This window comes from Emydura macquarii, unplaced genomic scaffold (genome assembly GCF_026122565.2).
Source record: "Emydura macquarii macquarii isolate MOO-44397 ecotype Brisbane River unplaced genomic scaffold, CSIRO-AGI_Emac_v2 contig_809, whole genome shotgun sequence".
NCBI lineage: Eukaryota > Metazoa > Chordata > Testudines > Chelidae > Emydura > Emydura macquarii.
In genome coordinates this window covers 1-18,749 of record NW_027130946.1, presented here as the reverse complement: position 1 = coordinate 18,749, position 18,749 = coordinate 1, and the positions used below count along the sequence as shown (strand labels likewise).

General features: G+C 54.2%; 1 protein-coding gene across 1 annotated transcript; it reads left to right on the top strand.

The window, feature by feature from the left end:
- Window positions 1-1,557: 1,557 nt before the first annotated feature.
- On the top strand, window positions 1,558-18,745 carry LOC137149692 (deleted in malignant brain tumors 1 protein-like; the record flags this gene model as incomplete). Its single annotated transcript, XM_067543238.1, has 12 exons — window positions 1,558-1,961; window positions 2,843-3,157; window positions 3,948-4,277; window positions 5,178-5,507; window positions 6,298-6,627; window positions 7,501-7,830; window positions 8,457-8,780; window positions 9,571-9,900; window positions 10,784-11,113; window positions 13,503-13,614; window positions 17,458-17,981; window positions 18,474-18,745. Coding segments are annotated over exons 1-12 (3,903 nt in total), but the record flags the coding sequence as incomplete, so codon positions are not given.
- Between the last annotated feature and the right edge of the window lie 4 nt (window positions 18,746-18,749).

Below are 18,749 nucleotides of genomic sequence, written 5' to 3'. Positions count from 1 at the left end.
CTGCAGGTCGGTCTCTTGAGGTCCCACCCAGCTCTCAGTGATTTTCGTCTTGTAGCGGGGGGAACCTCACTGCTGAAGCGTGCTGGGTAGAAACACCATCCGCAATAGATGATCTTAGCTCTGGTGATCACTTACAACAAATAGACGCCTAATAGAGCCTTAATTAACTCTGTCTTTGAACAGTGGGGAGAGGCAGGTTAAATCAGGCCTACGACTCTTAAGCAGAGCCCCCACCTGCCAGGCAAGAACACCTGTCCCCACCTCCTCTTTCTCTTTATAGGGGATCTGACATCCGAGCCCCCTGCTTAGCAAGTTCAATTCAGTGGGGGGTGACCCCTCAGCCCGGGCAGGCTAAGCACAGTCCTGCTGCTCTTTATTCAGATAATAAAGAGAACAACGTTTCATTTCCCCCACGTTCAGTACTGAAGTGATTGGCAATCCCACACCAGGCAAAACTTGGGTAACTCAGCTCTGTCCGCTCAGACCTACGCAGAGCGGGTGTGTTCAGGTAAATACAGTCTGGTCCTCCCCAGCTCATCACTGGCTGTCAGAGGAGAGCTCATTCAAGCCCTGCTTACATCTGGATTGTGTAGCCATCTGACTGTGCATCCTCAGGTCCAACCTTCTAACCGGTTTCTGCTCTACCACGTGTGTGACCGTCTGTATTGCTGACCCACAGGCACACCGACAAGATTCGGCTAAACCAAAATTTCTGGCCAGGCCCGTCAGCGACCTGATATGCCCAGGCCAGGATTGGCAGCCCAGGTTGCAAATAGGTGGATGTAAGTCAGGGCTTGTGAAATGTGGCAGCAGACCGGTCTCAGAGTTGCTGCCACTCTGTGAGGACCCAGCTGCCAGCCCTCCTATGCCATCAGTCATCCATGACTGGCACTGGGTTGGCAGCACTTGGCACACAGGCAGCAATGGCTGCCACAAAACGATGTTGCAAAGACAGTCGTGGGAACTCAGTAGGAACCACAGGGGCAGGTGTTTGCTTCAAACGTGGGCAGATCTTTATTGGAGGAAATTGTCTCTGCGTAGGGTAGAACCATCGTCAGCCTTGTGAGCAGCGGGTCATTTCCAGCCGTCATTGTGCTCCAGGTGGATTTAAGGGTGATGGAATCTGGGTGCAGTTTTCAGGGAGCTTTGGGAGCCAACATGTAAATTAGATGTTAATGTCAGGCTAAGGCAGCCACTAATGATACGGGTGGCTGTGTTCAGCTCCGAATCACTGAGATATCTGCACAATATCCTGCTGGAGTGAATACCAAATGCCAAGAGTGAGGATTGCCAATCATTTACCTCTGCTCCCCGGGAGGCTCCTGCCAGCTCCTGTGTCAAGGCAGTGCCAGAGGGGATCGTTTTCACTGAATGGTGTAGTGGGAGCAGCATGACAGACTGCAGTCCAGGCTGACGCCTAAAGAGTTGACAAGTGGTGGGAAGGGGAGTGGATGAACTTCAGCATTGCCCAAGTGATTAGGCTGGTCAGTGGTGGGGAGGCCTGGCCAGGGAGTCGCCGTGTGAGGAATCTGTTCAGACCTGACAGCAAGAGGCGCTACTTTCCCCATCGACACTAGGAGGTCAGATGCACAGGAACCTCCCTGAATGTTTCTTCCTTTATGTGTTTGTAGACTCAGGCATCTCAGAAGTGGCTCAGATCCGATTAGTGAACAGCCCGAGTCGCTGTTCTGGGAGAGTTGAGGTACTTCACAATGATCAGTGGGGAACCGTGTGTGATGACAACTGGGACTTAATTGATGCTGGAGTCGTGTGCAGGCAGCTGGGCTGTGGGAGGGCCTCATCGGCCCCAGGAGGAGCTCGGTTTGGACGAGGATCTGGCCGTATCTGGCTAGATGACGTTCACTGCACAGGGACAGAAACCAGCCTCACCGAATGCAGAGCTAGGCCCTGGGGAAACAATAACTGTCACCACGGAGAAGATGCTGGTGTTGTGTGCTCAGGTAACCCTCCTACGTCATGTGTGTGTGGGTGCTGCAGGGAGAGGGGTAGGGCTGAGTGGGGCAGTCAGTGCAGATCCCAGGGTCGGAGCACTGTGCCTGTGGCCTGTGCTGTGGGGGCAGCGTGCGGGCTCGTGAGAGGCTGCTCTGCCCTCGCAGTCAGTGCTCACCCTATAGCTCCGTGTGGGGTGAAGGGACTTTGCTGCAGGGGGTGGTTTGGGGACCAGGGAAGGGGGCCCTTTCCCCTTGGAGTTGGTGCTGCCCCAGTGTCCCAGGGTGGTGACGGCTGTTGTGCTGTAGGAGGCCGGGTGGTGGTTTCACGGATAATGCCCTCCCTTCGCAGGCAGGGCTTGCCCAGCGCCCAGCATAGCACTTAGGACTGTACTGCCGGGAGCAGTACATGGGCCTCAGTGAGAGACCCCCCCATCGCTGATCACCCCGATTCCCTGCCCCACTACGGCACAATGGGGCGCTGGGGGGCCGTAGCTCCCATTTGTGGGATTTGGTGTCGAGTGGGGCCTACAGCTGCTCAGGGTAGTAGACATCCTGGGTCCCTTTATGAAGTGGGGGGTCCTACTCACATCATGCTGGATTATTTCCATCTCAGCTAATTACCCCTGAACCTGTAACATCCCCCACGGCTGTGAACAGAGGTGGGATTCGTCCTTTCCTACACAGGACATTTGTTTCTGTGCCTGGTCTCTCAGCTTCCCTGTCCCACTCCAGAGGTGACTGCATGTCCATGGTGGCGAGTAAACCCCTGACAGGCAGTTGCGGAGGCTGTTCAGACTTGACAGTGGGAGGCGCTATGTTCCTCAGAGCTAAGGATCAGATGCACAGGAACCTCTCTGAGTCTTTATTGACTTGGGGTGTTCACATCTCAGAAGCGGCTCAGCTCCGATTAGTGAACGGCTCGAGTCGCTGCGCTGGCAGAGTCGAGGTGCTCCACAACCAGCAGTGGGGAACCGTGTGTGATGTTGGCTGGGACCTACGGGATGCCGGAGTGGTGTGCCAGCAGCTGGGCTGCGGGACAGTGTTATCCGCCCCAGGCCGGGCTCACTTTGGGCAAGGATCTGACCGAATCTGGCTGGATGAGGTTAACTGCACCGGGACAGAAGCTGCCCTCTCTGACTGCAGGGCGAGGCCTTGGGGAGACAGTAACTGCACCCACAGAGAAGATGCCGGTGTCAACTGCTCAGGTAACCCTCCTCCATCCCGTCACCAGGGGTGCTGCAGGGAGCGGGTTGGGAAGCTTTCAGCACAGCTCCGGCTCTCCTGTCTGAGTCACGGCTGAGCCCAATGCCCCAGCACGGTGCTAAGGGCCTGTACCGCAGGGAGCCGGGTGGGGGCCACAATAAGTGTCGCTCTCCCCGTGGTGTCAGTGCTGACCCTGTTTCCCCCCTACAGTTCTACATGCCTGTGCTGCAGGGAGCGGGATGGGGCCTGAGTAGGGGACACTCTCCCCACGCAGTCGGTGCTGACCCCAGCGCCCCAGCACAGCACTTATGGCTGCATTGCAGGGAGCAGTACGTGGGCCTCAGCGAGAGAGCCTCTGCCGGCGCTGATCGCTCTGATACCCAGTGCCACTACAGTACAATGGGGCGCTGGGTTGCCGTAGCTCCCATCTGTGGGATTTGGTGTCAAGTGGGGCCTGCAGCTGCTCAGAGGCAGTAGAAATGTGAGGTCCCGTTATGAAGTGTGGTCATGAACTCCCATCATGCCGGGTGATTTCCATCTCAGCTGATTACCCCTGAAATGCTGTGCCTGGAGGCAGAGTTCTTCCTCACTTCGTCTCCTACACAGCCCACGTGTTTCTGTGCCCCGTCTCTCCAGAGGTGGCTGCATGTCAATGGTGGGGAGTGAACCTCTGACAGGCAGTTGCAGAGACCATTCAGTCTCGTTAGTGGGACACACCATGTTCTCCAGGGTCTCTAATGATCAGATGTACAGGAACCTCCCTGAGAGTTTATTCCCTTGGGGTGTTTGCAGTTTCAGCTGTTCCAGAGCAAACTACAGTCCGACTGGTGAACGGCCCGAGTCGCTGCATTGGGAGAGTCGAGGTGCTTCACAACGATCAGTGGGGAACCGTGTGTGATGACATTTGGGATATCACTGATGCTGGAGTCGTGTGCAGGCAGCTGGGCTGTGGGAGGGCCTCATCGGCCCCAGGGGCGGCTCGGTTTGGACCGGGATCTGGCCTTATCTGGCTGGATGACGTTCACTGCACAGGGACAGAAGCTGCCCTCACCGAATGCAGAGCTAAGGCTTGGGGAAACAATAACTGTCACCACGGAGAAGATGCCGGTGTTGTGTGCTCAGGTAACCCTCCTACGTCATGTGTGTGTGGGTGCTGCAGGGAGAGGGGTAGGGCTGAGTGGGGCAGTCAGTGCAGATCCCAGGGTCGGAGCACTGTGCCTGGGGCCTGTGCTGTGGGGGCAGCGTGCGGGCTCGTGAGAGGCTGCTCTGCCCTCGCAGTCAGTGCTCACCCTATAGCTCCGTGTGGGGTGAAGGGACTGTGCTGCAGGGGGCGGTTTGGGGACCAGGGAAGGGGGCCCTTTCCCCTTGGAGTTGGTGCTGACCCCAGTGTCCCAGGGTGGTGACGGCTGTTGTGCTGTAGGAGGCCGGGTGGTGGTTTCACGGATAATGCCCTCCCTTCACAGGCAGTGCTTGCCCCAGCGCCCGGCACAGCACTTAGGACTGTGCTGCCGGGAGCAGTACATGGGCCTCAGTGAGAGACCCCCCCATCGCTGATCACCCCGATTCCCTGCCCCACTACGGCACAATGGGGCGCTGGGGGGCCATAGCTCCCATTTGTGTGATTTGGTGTCGAGTGGGGCCTGCAGCCGCTCACGGCAGTAGAAATCCTGGGTCTCTTTATGTAGTGGAGGAGGGGTCCTACCCCCACCATTCTGTCTGAGTTCCATCTCAGCTAATTACCCCTAAACCTGTAACATCCCCCACGGCTGTGAATGGAGTCGTGGTTGGTCCTCTCCCACACAGCCCATGTGTTTCTGTGCCTGGTCTCTCAGCTTCTCTGTCCCACTCCAGAAGTGGCTGCATATCAGTGGTGGGGAGTGAACTCTTGACAGGCTGTTACAGCGGCTGTTCAGACCCGTCAGTGGGATGCATCATGTTCTCCAGGGTCACTAATGATCATATGCTCAGAAATCTCGCTGAATCTTTATTGACTTGGGTGTTTATTGACTTGTGTGCTTGCAGACTCAGGCGTCTCAGAAGCGGCTCAGCTACGACTGGTGAACGGCTCGAGTCGCTGCGCTGGCAGAGTCGAGGTGCTTCACAATGAAAAGTGGGGAACCGTGTGTGATGTTGGCTGGGACCTACGGGATGCGGGAGTGGTGTGCCAGCAGCTGGGCTGCGGGACGGCGTTATCCGCCCCAGGCTGGGCTCACTTTGGGCAAGGATCTGACCGTATCTGGCTGGATGAGGTTAACTGCACCGGGACAGAAGCTGCCCTCTCCGACTGCAGGGCGAGGCCTTGGGGAGACAGTAACTGCACCCATGGAGAAGATGCCGGTGTCAACTGCTCAGGTAACCCTCCTCCGTCCCGTCACCGGGGGTGCTGCAGGGAGCGGGTTGGGAAGCTTTCAGCACAGCTCCGGCTCTCCTGTCTGAGTCAGGGCTGAGCCCAATGCCCCAGCACGGTGCTAAGGGCCTGTACCGCAGGGAGCCGGGTGGAGGCCACAATAAGTGTCGCTCTCCCCGTGGTGTCAGTGCTGACCCTGTTTCCTCCATACAGTTCTACATGCCTGTGCTGCAGGGAGCGGGATGGGGCCTGAGAAGGGGGCGCTCTCCCCACGCAGTCCATGCTGACCCCAGCTCCCCAGCACAGCACTTATGGCTGCATTGCAGGGAGCAGTACGTGGGCCTCAGCGAGAGACCCTCTGCCAGCGCTGATCGCTCTGATACCCCGTCCCACTACAGCACAATGCGGCTCTGGGTTGCTGTAGCTCCCATCTGTGGGATTTGGTGTCAAGTGGGGCCTGCAGCTGCTCAGAGGCAGTAGAAATGTGAGGTCCCGTTATGAAGTGTGGGCATGAACTCCCATCATGCCGGGTCATTTCCATCTCAGCTGATTACCCCTGAAATGCTGTGCCTGGAGGCAGAGCTCTTCCTCACTTCCTCTCCTACACAGCCCACATGTTTCTGTGCCCCGTCTCTCCAGAGGTGGCTGCATGTCAGTGGTGGGGAGTGAACCCCTGACAGGCAGTTGCAGAGGCTGTTCAGTCTCATCAGTGGGACGCACCATGTTCTCCAGGGTCTCTAATGATCAGATGTACAGGAACCTCCCTGAGAGTTTATTTATTTGCGGTGTTTTCAGACTCAGTCGTTCCAGAGCGAACTACAGTCCGACTGGTGAACGGCCCGAGTCGCTGTGCTGGGAGAGTCGAGGTGTTTCACAACGATCAGTGGGGAACCGTGTGTGATGACAACTGGGACTTAGTAGATGCTGGAGTCGTGTGCAGGCAGCTGGGTTGTGAGAGGGCCTCATTGGCCCCAGGGGGGGCTCGTTTCGGACGAGGATCTGACCGTATCTGGCTGGATGACGTTCACTGCACAGGGAGAGAAGCCGGCCTCACCGAATGTAGAGCTAAGGCTTGGGGAGTCCATAACTGTCACCACGGAGAAGATGCCGGTGTTGTGTGCTCAGGTAACCCTCATCCATCTCTGTGGGTACTGCAGGGAGAGGGGTAGGGCTGAGTGGGGCAGTCAGTGCAGATCCCAGGGTCGGAGCACTGTGCCTGGGGCCTGTGCTGTGGGGGCAGCGTGCAGGCTCGTGAGAGGCTGCTCTGCCCTCGCAGTCAGTGCTCACCCTATAGCTCCGTGTGGGGTGAAGGGACTGTGCTGCAGGGGGTGGTTTGGGGACCAGGGAAGGGGGCCCTTTCCCCTTGGAGTTGGTGCTGACCCAGTGTCCCAGGGTGGTGACGGCTGTTGTGCTGTAGGAGGCCGGGTGGTGGTTTCACGGATAATGCCCTCCCTTCACAGGCAGTGCTTGCACAGCGCCCGGCATAGCACTTAGGACTGTGCTGCCGGGAGCAGTACATGGGCCTCAGTGAGAGACCCCCCCATCGCTGATCACCCCGATTCCCTGCCCCACTACGGCACAATGAGGCGCTGGGTCACCCTAGATCCCATTTGTGAGATTTGGTGTCGAGTGGGGACTGCAGCCTCACACGTCAGTAGAAACTCTGGGTCCCTTTATGTAGTGGGGGGGTCCCTACCCCTGCCATTCTGGGTGATTTCCATCTCAGCTAGTTACCCCTGAACCTGTAACATCCCCCACGGCTGTGAATGGAGTCGGGGTTCCTCCTCACCCACACAGCCCATGTGTTTCTGTGCCTGGTCTCTCAGCTTCTCTGTCCCACTCCAGAGGTGACTGCATGTCAGTGGTGGGGAGTGAACCCCTGACAGGCAGTTGCAGTGGCCGTTCAGACTTGACAGTGGGAGGCGCTATATTCCTCAGAGCTAATGCTCAGATGCACAGGAACCTCCCTGAGAGTTTATTCCCTTGGGGTGTTTGCAGATTCAGCTGTTCCAGAGCAAATTACAGTCCGACTGGTGAACGGCCCGGGTCGCTGTTCCGGGAGAGTCGAGGTGCTTCACAACGATCAGTGGGGAACCGTGTGTGATGACAACTGGGATATCACTGATGCTGGAGTTGTGTGCAGACAGCTGGGCTGTGGGAGGGCCTCATCGGCCCCAGGGGGGGCTCGTTTTGGACAAGGATCTGGCCGTATCTGGATGGATGATGTTGAGTGCAGAGGGACAGAAGCCGGCCTCACCGAATGCAGGGCTAGGCCTTGGGGAAGCAATAACTGTAACCACGGAGAAGATGCCGGTGTTGTGTGCTCAGGTAATATTAATCTCTTACCGTGTGTGCTCGGAGGAGTGGGGTAGGGCCTCATTAGGGGTTGCTCTGCCCCCACAGTCAGTGCTGACCCCAGTGACGCAGCACAGCGCTTAGAACTGTTCTACAGGGAGCAGTACATGGGCCTCAGTGAGACCCTCCCATCCCTGATAGCTCCGATCCCCCTGCCCCACTACGGCACAATGGGGTGCTGGATCACCCTAGATCCCATTTGTGAGATTTGGTGTCGAGTGCGGCCTGCAGCTGCTCGGGGCTATAGAAACCCTGGGTCCCTTTATGAAGTGTTTGGAGGGGGGGTCCTACCCACAACATTCTGGATTATTTCCATCTCAGCTAATTATCCCTGAACCTATATCATCCCCCATGGCTGTGAATGGAGTCGGGGTTCGTCTTTTTCTACGTAGCCCATGTGTTTCTGTGCCAGGTCTCTGAGCTTCCCTGTCCCACTCCAGAGGTGGCTGCATGTCAGTGGCAGGGAATAAACCCCTGACAGGCAGATGCAGAGGCTGTTCAGACCCATCAGTGGGACGCGCCATGTTCCTCAGAGCTAAGGATCAGATGCACAGGAACCTCTCTGAGTCTTTATTGACTTGGGGTGTTTGCGGACTTAGGCATCTCAGAAGCGGCTCAGCTCCGATTAGTGAACGGCTCGAGTCGCTGCGCTGGCAGAGTCGAGGTGCTTCACAACCAGCAGTGGGGAACCGTGTGTGATGTTGGCTGGGATCTACGGGATGCCGGAGTGGTGTGCCAGCAGCTGGGCTGTGGGACGGCTTTATCCGCCCCAGGCTGGGCTCATTTTGGGCAAGGATCTGACCGTATCTGGCTGGATGAGGTTAACTGCACCGGGACAGAAGCTGCCCTCTCCGACTGCAGGGCGAGGCCTTGGGGAGACAGTAACTGCACCCACAGAGAAGATGCCGGTGTCAACTGCTCAGGTAACCCTCCTCCATCCCGTCACCGGGGGTGCTGCAGGGAGCGGGTTGGGAAGCTTTCAGCACAGCTCCAGCTCTCCTGTCTGAGTCAGGGCTGAGCCCAATGCCCCAGCACGGTGCTAAGGGCCTGTACCGCAGGGAGCCGGGTGGGGGCCACAATAAGTGTCGCTCTCCCCGTGGTGTCAGTGCTGACCCTGTTTCCCCCCTACAGTTCTACATGCCTGTGCTGCAGGGAGCGGGATGGGGCCTGAGTAGGCAGCGCTCTCCGCATGCAGTCCGTGCTGACCCCAGCTCCGTAGCAGAGCATTTATGGCGACAATGCAGGGAGCAGTACGTTGGCCTCAGCGAGAGACCCTCTGCCAGCGCTGATCGCTTTAATACCCAGTGCCACTACAGCAAAATGTTGCTCTGGGTTGCCGTAGCTCCCATCTGTGGGATTTGGTGTCGAGTGGGGCCTGCAGCTGCTCAGAGGCAGTAGAAATGTGAGGTCCCGTTATGAAGTGTGGGCATGAACTCCCATCATGCCGGGTGATTTCCATCTCAGCTGATTACCCCTGAAATGCTGTGCCTGGAGGCAGAGTTCTTCCTCACTTCCTCTCCTACACAGCCCACGTGTTTCTGTGCCCCGTCTCTCCAGAGGTGGCTGCATGTCAGTGGTGGGGAGTGAACCCCTGACAGGCAGTTGAAGAGGCTTTTTAGTCTCATCAGTGGGACGCACCATGTTCTCCAGGGTCTCTAATGATCAGATGTACAGGAACCTCCCTGAGAGTATATTTATTTGGGGTGTTTTCAGACTCATTCGTTCCAGAGCAAACTACAGTCCGACTGGTGAACGGCCCGAGTCGCTGCGCTGGGAGAGTTGAGGTGCTTTACAACGGGCAGTGGGGAACCGTGTGTGATGACAACTGGGACTTAATTGATGCTGGAGTCGTGTGCAGGCAGCTGGGCTGTGGGACAGCATCATCGGCCCCAGGGGCGGCTCTTTTCGGACGAGGATCTGAGCTTATCTGGCTGGATGATGTTGAGTGCAGAGGGACAGAAGCCAGCCTCACCGAATGCAGGGCTAGGCCCTGGGGAAACAATAACTGTAACCACGGAGAAGATGCCGGTGTTGTGTGCTCAGGTATCCCTCCTCCATCATGTGTGTGTGGGTGCTGCAGGGAGAGGGGTAGGGCTGAGTGGGGGCAGTCAGTGCAGATCCCAGGGTCGGAGCACTGTGCCTGGGGCCTGTGCTGTGTGGGCAGCGTGCGGGCTCGTGAGAGGCTGCTCTGCCCTCGCAGTCAGTGCTCACCCTATAGCTCCGTGTGGGGTGAATGGACTGTGCTGCAGGGGGCGGTTTGGGGTCCAGGGAAGGGGGCCCTTTCCCCTTGGAGTTGGTGCTGACCCCAGTGTCCCAGGGTGGTGACGGCTGTTGTGCTGTAGGAGGCCGGGTGGTGGTTTCACGGATAATGCCCTCCCTTCGCAGGCAGGGCTTGCCCCAGCGCCCAGCATAGCACTTAGCACTGTGCTGCCGGGAGCAGTACATGGGCCTCAGTGAGAGACCCCCCCCATCGCTGATCACCCCGATTCCCTGCCCCACTACAGCACAATGGGGCACTGGGTCACCCTAGATTCCATTTGTGTGATTTGGTGTTGAGTGGGGCATGTACCCGTGCAGGGCAGTAGAAATCCTGGGTCCCTTTTTGGAGTGGGGGGTCCTACCCTCATCATGGTGGCTGATTTTCATGTCAGCTAATTACTCCTGAACCTGTAACATCCCCCACGGCTGCGAATGGAGTCAAGGTTCCTCCTCACCCGCACAGCCCATGTGTTTCTGTGCCTGGTCTCTCAGCTTCTCTGTCCCACTCCAGAGGTGGCTGCATGTCAGTGGTGTGGAGTAAACCCCTGACAAGCAGTTGCAGAATCTGTTCAGACCCGTCAGTGGGACGCATCATGTTCTCCAGGGTCACTAATGATCAGATGCACAGGAACCTCCCTGAGAGTTTATTCCCTTGTGGTCTTTGTAGATTCAGTCGTTCTAGAGCAGACTGCAGTCCGACTGGTGAACGGCTCGAGTCGCTGTGCCGGGAGAGTCGAGGTGTTTCACAGCGATCAGTGGGGAACCGTGTGTCATGACAACTGGGACATCACTGACGCTGGAGTCGTGTGCAGGCAGCTGGGCTGTGGCACAGCGTTATCGGCTCCAGGGGGGGCTCGATTTGGACGAGGATCTGACCGTATCTGGCTGGATGATGTTCACTGCACGGGGACGGAAGCCGGTCTCAGCGAATGCAGGGCTAGGCCTTGGGGAGTCCATAACTGTCACCACGGAGAAGATGCTGGTGTTGTGTGCTCAGGTAACCCTCCTCTGTCCCGTCACCGGGGGTGCTGCAGGGAGCTGGTTGGGAAGCTTTCAGCACAGCTCTGGCTCTCCTGTCTGAGTCAGGGCTGAGCCCAATGCCCCAGCACGGTGCTAAGGGCTGTACTGCATGGAGTCAGGTGGGGTCCACAATAAATGTCGCTCTCCCCGTGGTGTCAGTGCTGACCCCGTTTCCCTCATACTGTTCTACATGCCTGTGCTGCAGGGAGCGGGATGGGGCCTGAGTAGGGGGTGCTCTCCCCACGCAGTCCGTGCTGACCCCAGGCAGTGCAGCATCTGCAGGCAGTAGGGCAGGAGACACTAGGGTCACTGTCCCCTCCCAGTCAGTGCTTAGCCCAGGGCGTCAGAACAGCATTTGTGGCCTGCACTGCAGGGAGCAGTATGTGGGTCTCAGGAAGAGACCCTCTACCGTTGCTGATCGCCCTGATCCTCCTGCTCCACTACAGCCCAACGCTGGGTCACTGTGGATCCCATTTCTGGGATTTTATGTCTAATGGAGCCTGCAACCGCTGAGGGGCAGCAGAAATCCTGTGTCCCTTTATGAAGTGTGGGGCTCCTACCCCCGTCACTGCAGGTGATTTCCATCTCGGCTAATTAGCCTGGATCTGTAACACCCCCACACAGCTGTGACTGGAGACAGGGCTCTTCCTCACATCCTGTTCTACACAGCCCTGGAGTTTCTGTGCCCTGTCTCAGCTGCCCAGAGGTGGTTGCACATCAGTGGTGGGAAGTGAGTCCTTGACAGGCAAGTGCTTTGTGAGGAGGCTGTTCAAACCCATCAGGGGGAGGCACTATGTTCCCCCACGTCACTAGTGATCAGATGCAGAGGAGTCTCTCTGAGTTATTATTCCCTCAGGGTGTTTGCAGACTCAGTCATTCTAGGCTTGGCTGCACTTCAACTGGTGAACGGCCCTAACCACTGTGCTGGGAGAGTCGACGTGCTTCATAACCAGCAGTGGGGAACCGTGTGTCTTGACAGCTGGGGCTTGCATGATGCTGGAGATGTGCGCGGGCAGCCAGGCTGTGGGACGGCATCCTCAGCGCCACATGGGGCTCGGTTTGGACAAGGATCTGGCTGGGTGATGTTAACCACACAGGGGTGGAAGCTGCCCTTTCTGAATGCAGGGCTAGGCCTTGGGGAGACTATAACTGTAATCATGCAGAAAATGCCATTTTGTGTGCTCGGGTAACTTACCCTCCAGTGCACTGTTGATGCTGCACAGAGTCTGTTTGGAAGCTCAGTAGGGGATGCTCTCCTGCTTGAGTCGGTGCTGACTCCAGCGCCCCATCACTGTGTTGTGGGCCTCTACTGCAGGGAGGGTGTGTGTGCGGTGGTGAAAGACCTTCATCCCTGTTTGATTGTTCTTGTTTGTAGAAAATTGATAAGGGAAGCAAAGGGACGCAAGAAGAAATCTCTGGTCAGCAGAGTTAAGGGCATGCTTTTAAAATATATTAGGAACAAAAGAATCCTGACAATGATATCGGCCCATCCTTAGATGGAAATCTTAGAAAGATCAATAATAATGCAGAAAGAGCAGAAGTGTGCAATAAATATTTCTGTTCTGCATTTGGGAGAACCGGATCATATAGTCTTACCATATGGTGGTGATAACACTCTGTCCATTCCACTAACATATCAGGAGGATGTTAAACAGACGCTACAAAAGTTCGATAGTTTAAAATCAGTAGGTCTAGGTAACTTGCATCCAAGGTTTTTCAAACATCTGGCTGAGAAGCACTCTGAGCCGTTAATGTTGATTTTCCATAAATCTTGGCGCATTTGGAAAGTTCCAGCAGACTGGAAGAAAGCTAATGTGCCAATTTTTAAAAAGGGTAAAGGGGAGAACCCGGCTCATTACTGGCCTGTCAGCCTGACATCAGTCCCAGGCAAAATAGTCAAGCTGCTGATACGGAAGTCAATCAATAAAGAATTAAAGGAGGGTAATGTTATTAATGAAAATCAACATGGGTTTATGGCAAATAGAACCTGTCAATCTAAAATGATATCTTTTTTTGACGAGATGACCAGTTTGATTGATAAAGGTAATAGTGTGGATGAAATACACTTAGATTTCTGTAAGGTACCGCACAACATTTAAAAAAACTAGAACAATATAAGATTAAGATGGCACACATGCCAGGGATCAGTTCTTGGACTCATGATATTAAACATTTTTATCAGTGAGTTGGAAGAAAATATAAAATCCAAGATGATGAAGTTTGCAGATGATACAAAAAATTGGAGGAGGGGTAAATAATGAAGAGGACAGGTCACTGATTCAGAGCTATCTGGGTTGCTTGGTAAACTAAGTGCAAGCAAACATTTTAGCCTTTTAATATGGCTAAATAGAAATGTATACATCTAGGAATAAAGAATGCAGATCATGCTCATAGGGTGAGGGATTCTATCCTGGGAGGCAGCGACTCAGAAAAAGATTTGCAGGTCATGGTGGACAATCAGCTGGACGTGAACACCCAGTGAGACTCCCAATGAGACTTGTGGCCAAAAGACCTGATGCAATCCTGGGCTGTTTAAACAGGGGAATCATGTGCAGGACTAAAGGCTATTTTACCTCTGTATTTGTCACTGTTGCAACCGCTGCAGGAATACTGTGTTCAGTTCCGGTTTCCACAATCCAGGGAGAATCTTGATAAATTAGAGAAGATCATAGAAGAGCCTCAAGAATGACTAAAGGATAAGAAAACCTGCCTTATAGTGATAGACTAACTCAATCTATTAACTTAACAAAGTCACAGTTAGGGGGTGACTTGATCACAGTCTATAAGTATCAACATGGGGACCAAATATTTAAAAAGGGGCTCTTCAATTTAGCAGAGAAAGGTCTAACATGATCCAATGGCTGAAGGTTGAAGCTAGACAAATTCAGACTGGAAATAAGGCCTGCATTTCTAATGGTGAGGGTAATTAGCCATTGCCACAATTTACCACAGGATGTGGTGGATTCTCCATCACTGACAATTTTTGAGTCAAGAATTGATATTTTTTGTAAGAGATCTGCTCTAGGAATTATTTTGGGGGCAGTTCTCTGCTCTGTGCTAGGCTTGAGGTCAGACTAGATGATCGCAAGGGTCCTTTCTGGCCTTGGAATCTATGAATCTATGATCCTCTGCCCCACTATGACACAATGGGGCACTGTGTGACCGCAGACTCCCCTCTCCCCTCCTGGTTGGATGTGGTGTCAAATTGAGCCAGTAGCCAACTACATGGACTAGAAACGAGGGGTCACTTTGTCAAGAGTAGGTCTGGTCTCCCCGTTGTTGTGGCCAATTTGTCTCTTAGCTAATTAATCCTGAACCTGTAATGTTCTCCGGCAGCTATGATTGGACACAGGCATCTTCCTCACTTCCTGTTCTAATCGTCTGGGCCATATTTCCCTGTCCTGTTTCTCAGCTGCCTGGCCTTACTCAAGAGGTGGCTTCATATCAGTGGTGAGGAGAGATCCTGTTCCATTCTCATGTGGTTGCTGTGTGTGGAGCCTGTTCAAACGAAGAGAGTTTAAGGCCAGAAGGGAGCGTTTTCATCGAGTCAGGCCATCGGCAAAACATGGCAAGAGAGTCTCTCTTGAGTCAAGGCCGTAACTTCTGTTTGCGTTATCACAGATTTTTAAGAAAGATGTCCCATCTTGCTGTATAGACTTAAAGTGACAAAGGATTTCACATGTGCCTAGATAAATTGTTCCAATGATTAACTAACCTCACTGGTATCAATGCCCTGATATTTCTGAATTTATCTCGCTTCAGTCACTGGACCTTTTTCTGTTTTTGCCCACTGGATTCAAGAGCCCTCTGCATCCAAGATCTTATCCCTGGTGAGGTAGTGATAAAGCATAATCAAGTCACCTCTTAACTGTCTCTTGATTAAACTAAATAGACAGAGCTTCCTACCTTTTCCCTTGTGATGCAGGTTTTCCAGAACTCAGATCCTATTCGATGCTCTTTTCTGAACGCTTTCCAATTTGTCACCATCCTGTTTGAGGCGTGGACATGACAGCTGGGTACAATAGCCAGTAATGGTCTCACTAATGCTGTGTAACGAGGTGATACCACTTCCCGGATCCTGCTCAGCATTATTCTCCAGTTTATACATCCCGGGATTGCATTCACCCTCCTAGCTACAGCACTGTGAAGAGAGCTCATGTTCAGTTGGTTTCTGCCATGATCACTAAGTACTTTGCAGAGTCACTGCTTTCCACATTACAGTCCCTATTACTGCACACAGCACCTACGTTCTTTGGCCTAGATCCTGAATGGGACTTAGGCACCTACCTCCCCATGCAGTCAATGGGAGGTAGGCACCTAAACACCATTGAAGAGATGGGCCTTTGTTCCTAAATGTGTGACCTCACATTGGTCTGTACTTAAATACACGGTGTTCAAATGAGTCCATCTTACTAAGTGACCCAGTTTGCTGGGTAGAAATGACCCGTCCTCATCATTATTTACTGCTCCACTAATCTTTGTGTCAGCTGCAGACTTTACCAGCAATGAATTTATATGCTCTTCTAGATCACTGATAAAGATATTGAATAGCACTGGATCCAGACTAAATCCCCGGGGGACCACACCGGAAACATCCTCTCGGATGATCCCCCATTTACAATTATTTTTGAGATTGTTGGGTTTCTGCAACGCAATCCTGTTTATTTACAAAGCAAGTACAAAGTCCCGTCTCCCTGAATGCAGCAGAAATCAAACAGAGGGAACCTTGGGAAGCATGTGGTGGGGGGAAAGGGGTCTACCCCCAGAGATTCAAGTCAAGACTGAGGACATCTGACGTCTGGCCCGTATTTTTAAATACAATGCTGGCAGCCCTACTCTCATTTTAGCTTCTGCATCCCTTCCTCGCCTGTCCCACTCCTCACTCCCTGCAGCAGCCTGGACTCATCCCAGCACATCTCTCTGGGCCCTCTGTGCAGTTAGGCCTCTCTCCACCTGCTCGGCTGCTAGCTCTGTGCAGCATTTGGCTGCTCTGGCTGGGGTGGAGGGCCTGCTGGTCTGTTTTCTTTCCCCCTTTCTCCTTTCCGAAGGTGTGATCTGTGAGGTTCTTCTTCGATCCCACCGTTCACACCATGCAGAGATCACAGAGACCCAGTGGTTGCTCTGAATGATCCAAACTAACATGACAACCCCCACCAGCTCCTGCACCCAGCATAACCTTACTGAAGTGCACTGGCCATAGATTATATACACCGATACTTTAGGTTCCCTTATCAACTCTCTGCATTGCTTAACTGCTAATTTACAGTCATTGTTCTGAGCCTCCCTCACTTTTCTGTTTGTTAGATATTGTTTTAATTATTATTAATCATTATTTATTATTATTTGTTGCTGCTTCACTTCCCTTCTTAACCAAGATGTTTTTTTAACGCATGAATCGGTCTTCTGTAATTGTGGAATTGTGGGGTTATTGGGCCCCCTAAACATTTCCCAGTTACCATTCACACTTTGGGTTTAAATCTTTCAGCTTTGGGAAACTGGCCACCTGCCCTCCCTGTCCCAGATTCACCAGAATGGGCCACTAGAAGTAGCCAGCCCTTTTTTATCTGGCTGCAGCTGATTGTGGGAGATCTCTTGAGGCCACCCTGGAGGTCTGAACTCACTGCTCTTCCCTTCCAGCAGGGCACCCTGTTAGGGCACGGTGTGCCAAGGTGGTGGGGCCACCAGTAGGGGGCAGGAAACGCTTGATACACCCCGTCACTATGCCAGGGCAGTTTTGTGTTTGCATGTAGTGAAAGTAATCAATTTACGATCACTTGCACTGTGGCACTTTCCCATTTTTAATTCAATGATGAATGCTCCTTTACCTGTCCGTCTCCCGTAGGGCCAGCCTGAGTCAGGGGCAATGCTTGTTGTGTTAGAAAATCATCACTGATCATTCTTAGAAACTCCAGGGATGTTTTCTGGTGGCAGCTCGAGACCCCCTGCAGGCTCCCATAGACTGACCTCCCCAGAGCATCGCAGAGATTCTTTCTACACATTGAAGTAGGTGATAAAAGAGCTGTTCATCCTGGTCGCTGATTTGGTGGGTGCAGCAGACCCCAGCAGTACCCCCTTTTGTGATGTCTCAGTGGGAACAGTGTTCCGTACACTTTCGGTGTGCAGCCCTGACTGTAAAGCAAGTCCCGGTGTCTCGGATGTAGGGTGCCGCCACCCCCCACACACACCTGCCAGGTGCCCATTCTGCTCTTCCTAAATGAAGAGTGTTGCCCATTTGGTGCATTAGCCAATAATGAGACCTTGACGGGTGTTTCGGAGAAGAGGAGAAATGGCTTATACAAGTTAGTTGTTTCTTTGGTGCAGTCTGGTTTATTTACAAAGCCCTGTTTCTCTGAACACAGTAGAAACACACAAAAGCAGACAGTTTCCTTGCTCACAGTTTCCAGAGTCTGCCTCTCCAGCCAGTCCTGTGCCCCAAGGCGCTACGTTCCCTGTGTCACTAGCGATCAGATGCACTGGAACCTCCCTGAGTTTTCATTCCCTTGGGGTGTTTGCAGGCTCAGCCATCTCAGAAGTGGCTCCGCTCCGACTGGTGAATGGCCCAAATCGCTGCACTGGGAGAGTTGAGGTGCTTCACAACCAGGAGTGGGGAAGCGTGTGTCATGACAACTGGGGCTTCTCCGAGGCTGAAGTCGTGTGCAGGCAGCTGGCTTGTGGGACGGCGTTATCAGCGCCACACGGGGCTCACTTTGGACAAGCATCTGACCGTATGTGGCTGGATGACGTTCAGTGCACAGGGACAGAAGCTGCCCTCTCCCAATGCAGGGCGAGGCCTTGGGGAGACCATAACTGTGACCATGGAGAAGATGCCAGCGTTGTGTGCTCAGGTAACACACAGTCTGCTACTGGAAGTGGGGTGGGGGCTCTGCAGAGGGCGCTAGCCCCTGGGACTCAGCGTAGGCCTGGTGCTGTGTGTGTGTGTTTCAGGGTTTGTGTTGGACTGTATCTGCACCTGCTTGTGGCTGTGGGTGTGTGTGTGCGCGAAGGGGTGTGTGCGCGTGGCAGTCGATGAATATTTGCACGCACGTATGGCAATGTGTGTGTGCAGGCGGCAGTGTTTGTTTGCGTGCGTTTGAGGCAATGTGCGTGTCTGCGCACAGGGAGGTGGAGGGATGTGTGTGTGTCTGCTTGTGTGGCGTTGTGTATATGGGGGTGCAGTGTGTGTGTGCGTGCACAGGTGCACACGGATGGGGTGATACAGAAATAGTGAGGGTGTTACGGCTCCTCTCTGCTCTGTGCAGAGACACGTGCGGTGCCGTGGATCAGGGCGCCTGGGGTCAGGGAACAGCCTCTCATGCCCTGTGCTTTGTGTTTTTCAGCTCAGGGCCAGCTGCAGCTGCGACTGGCGAGTGGCCCCAGCCCCTGCTCCGGGCGAGTGGAGGTGCTAATTAACAACACCTGGGGCGCTGTGTGTGACGCCGGCTGGGGCCTGCCAGAGGCCGGGGTGGTGTGCAAGCAGATGGGCTGCGGCGTGGCATTGTCAGCCCCGGGGCTTGCTCAGTTTGGCCATGGGGCCGGCGACATGTGGCTGGAAGGCGTGAGCTGCACGGGCCAGGAGTCTCTGCTCACCGAGTGCCGGCTGACCCGGCTGGGTC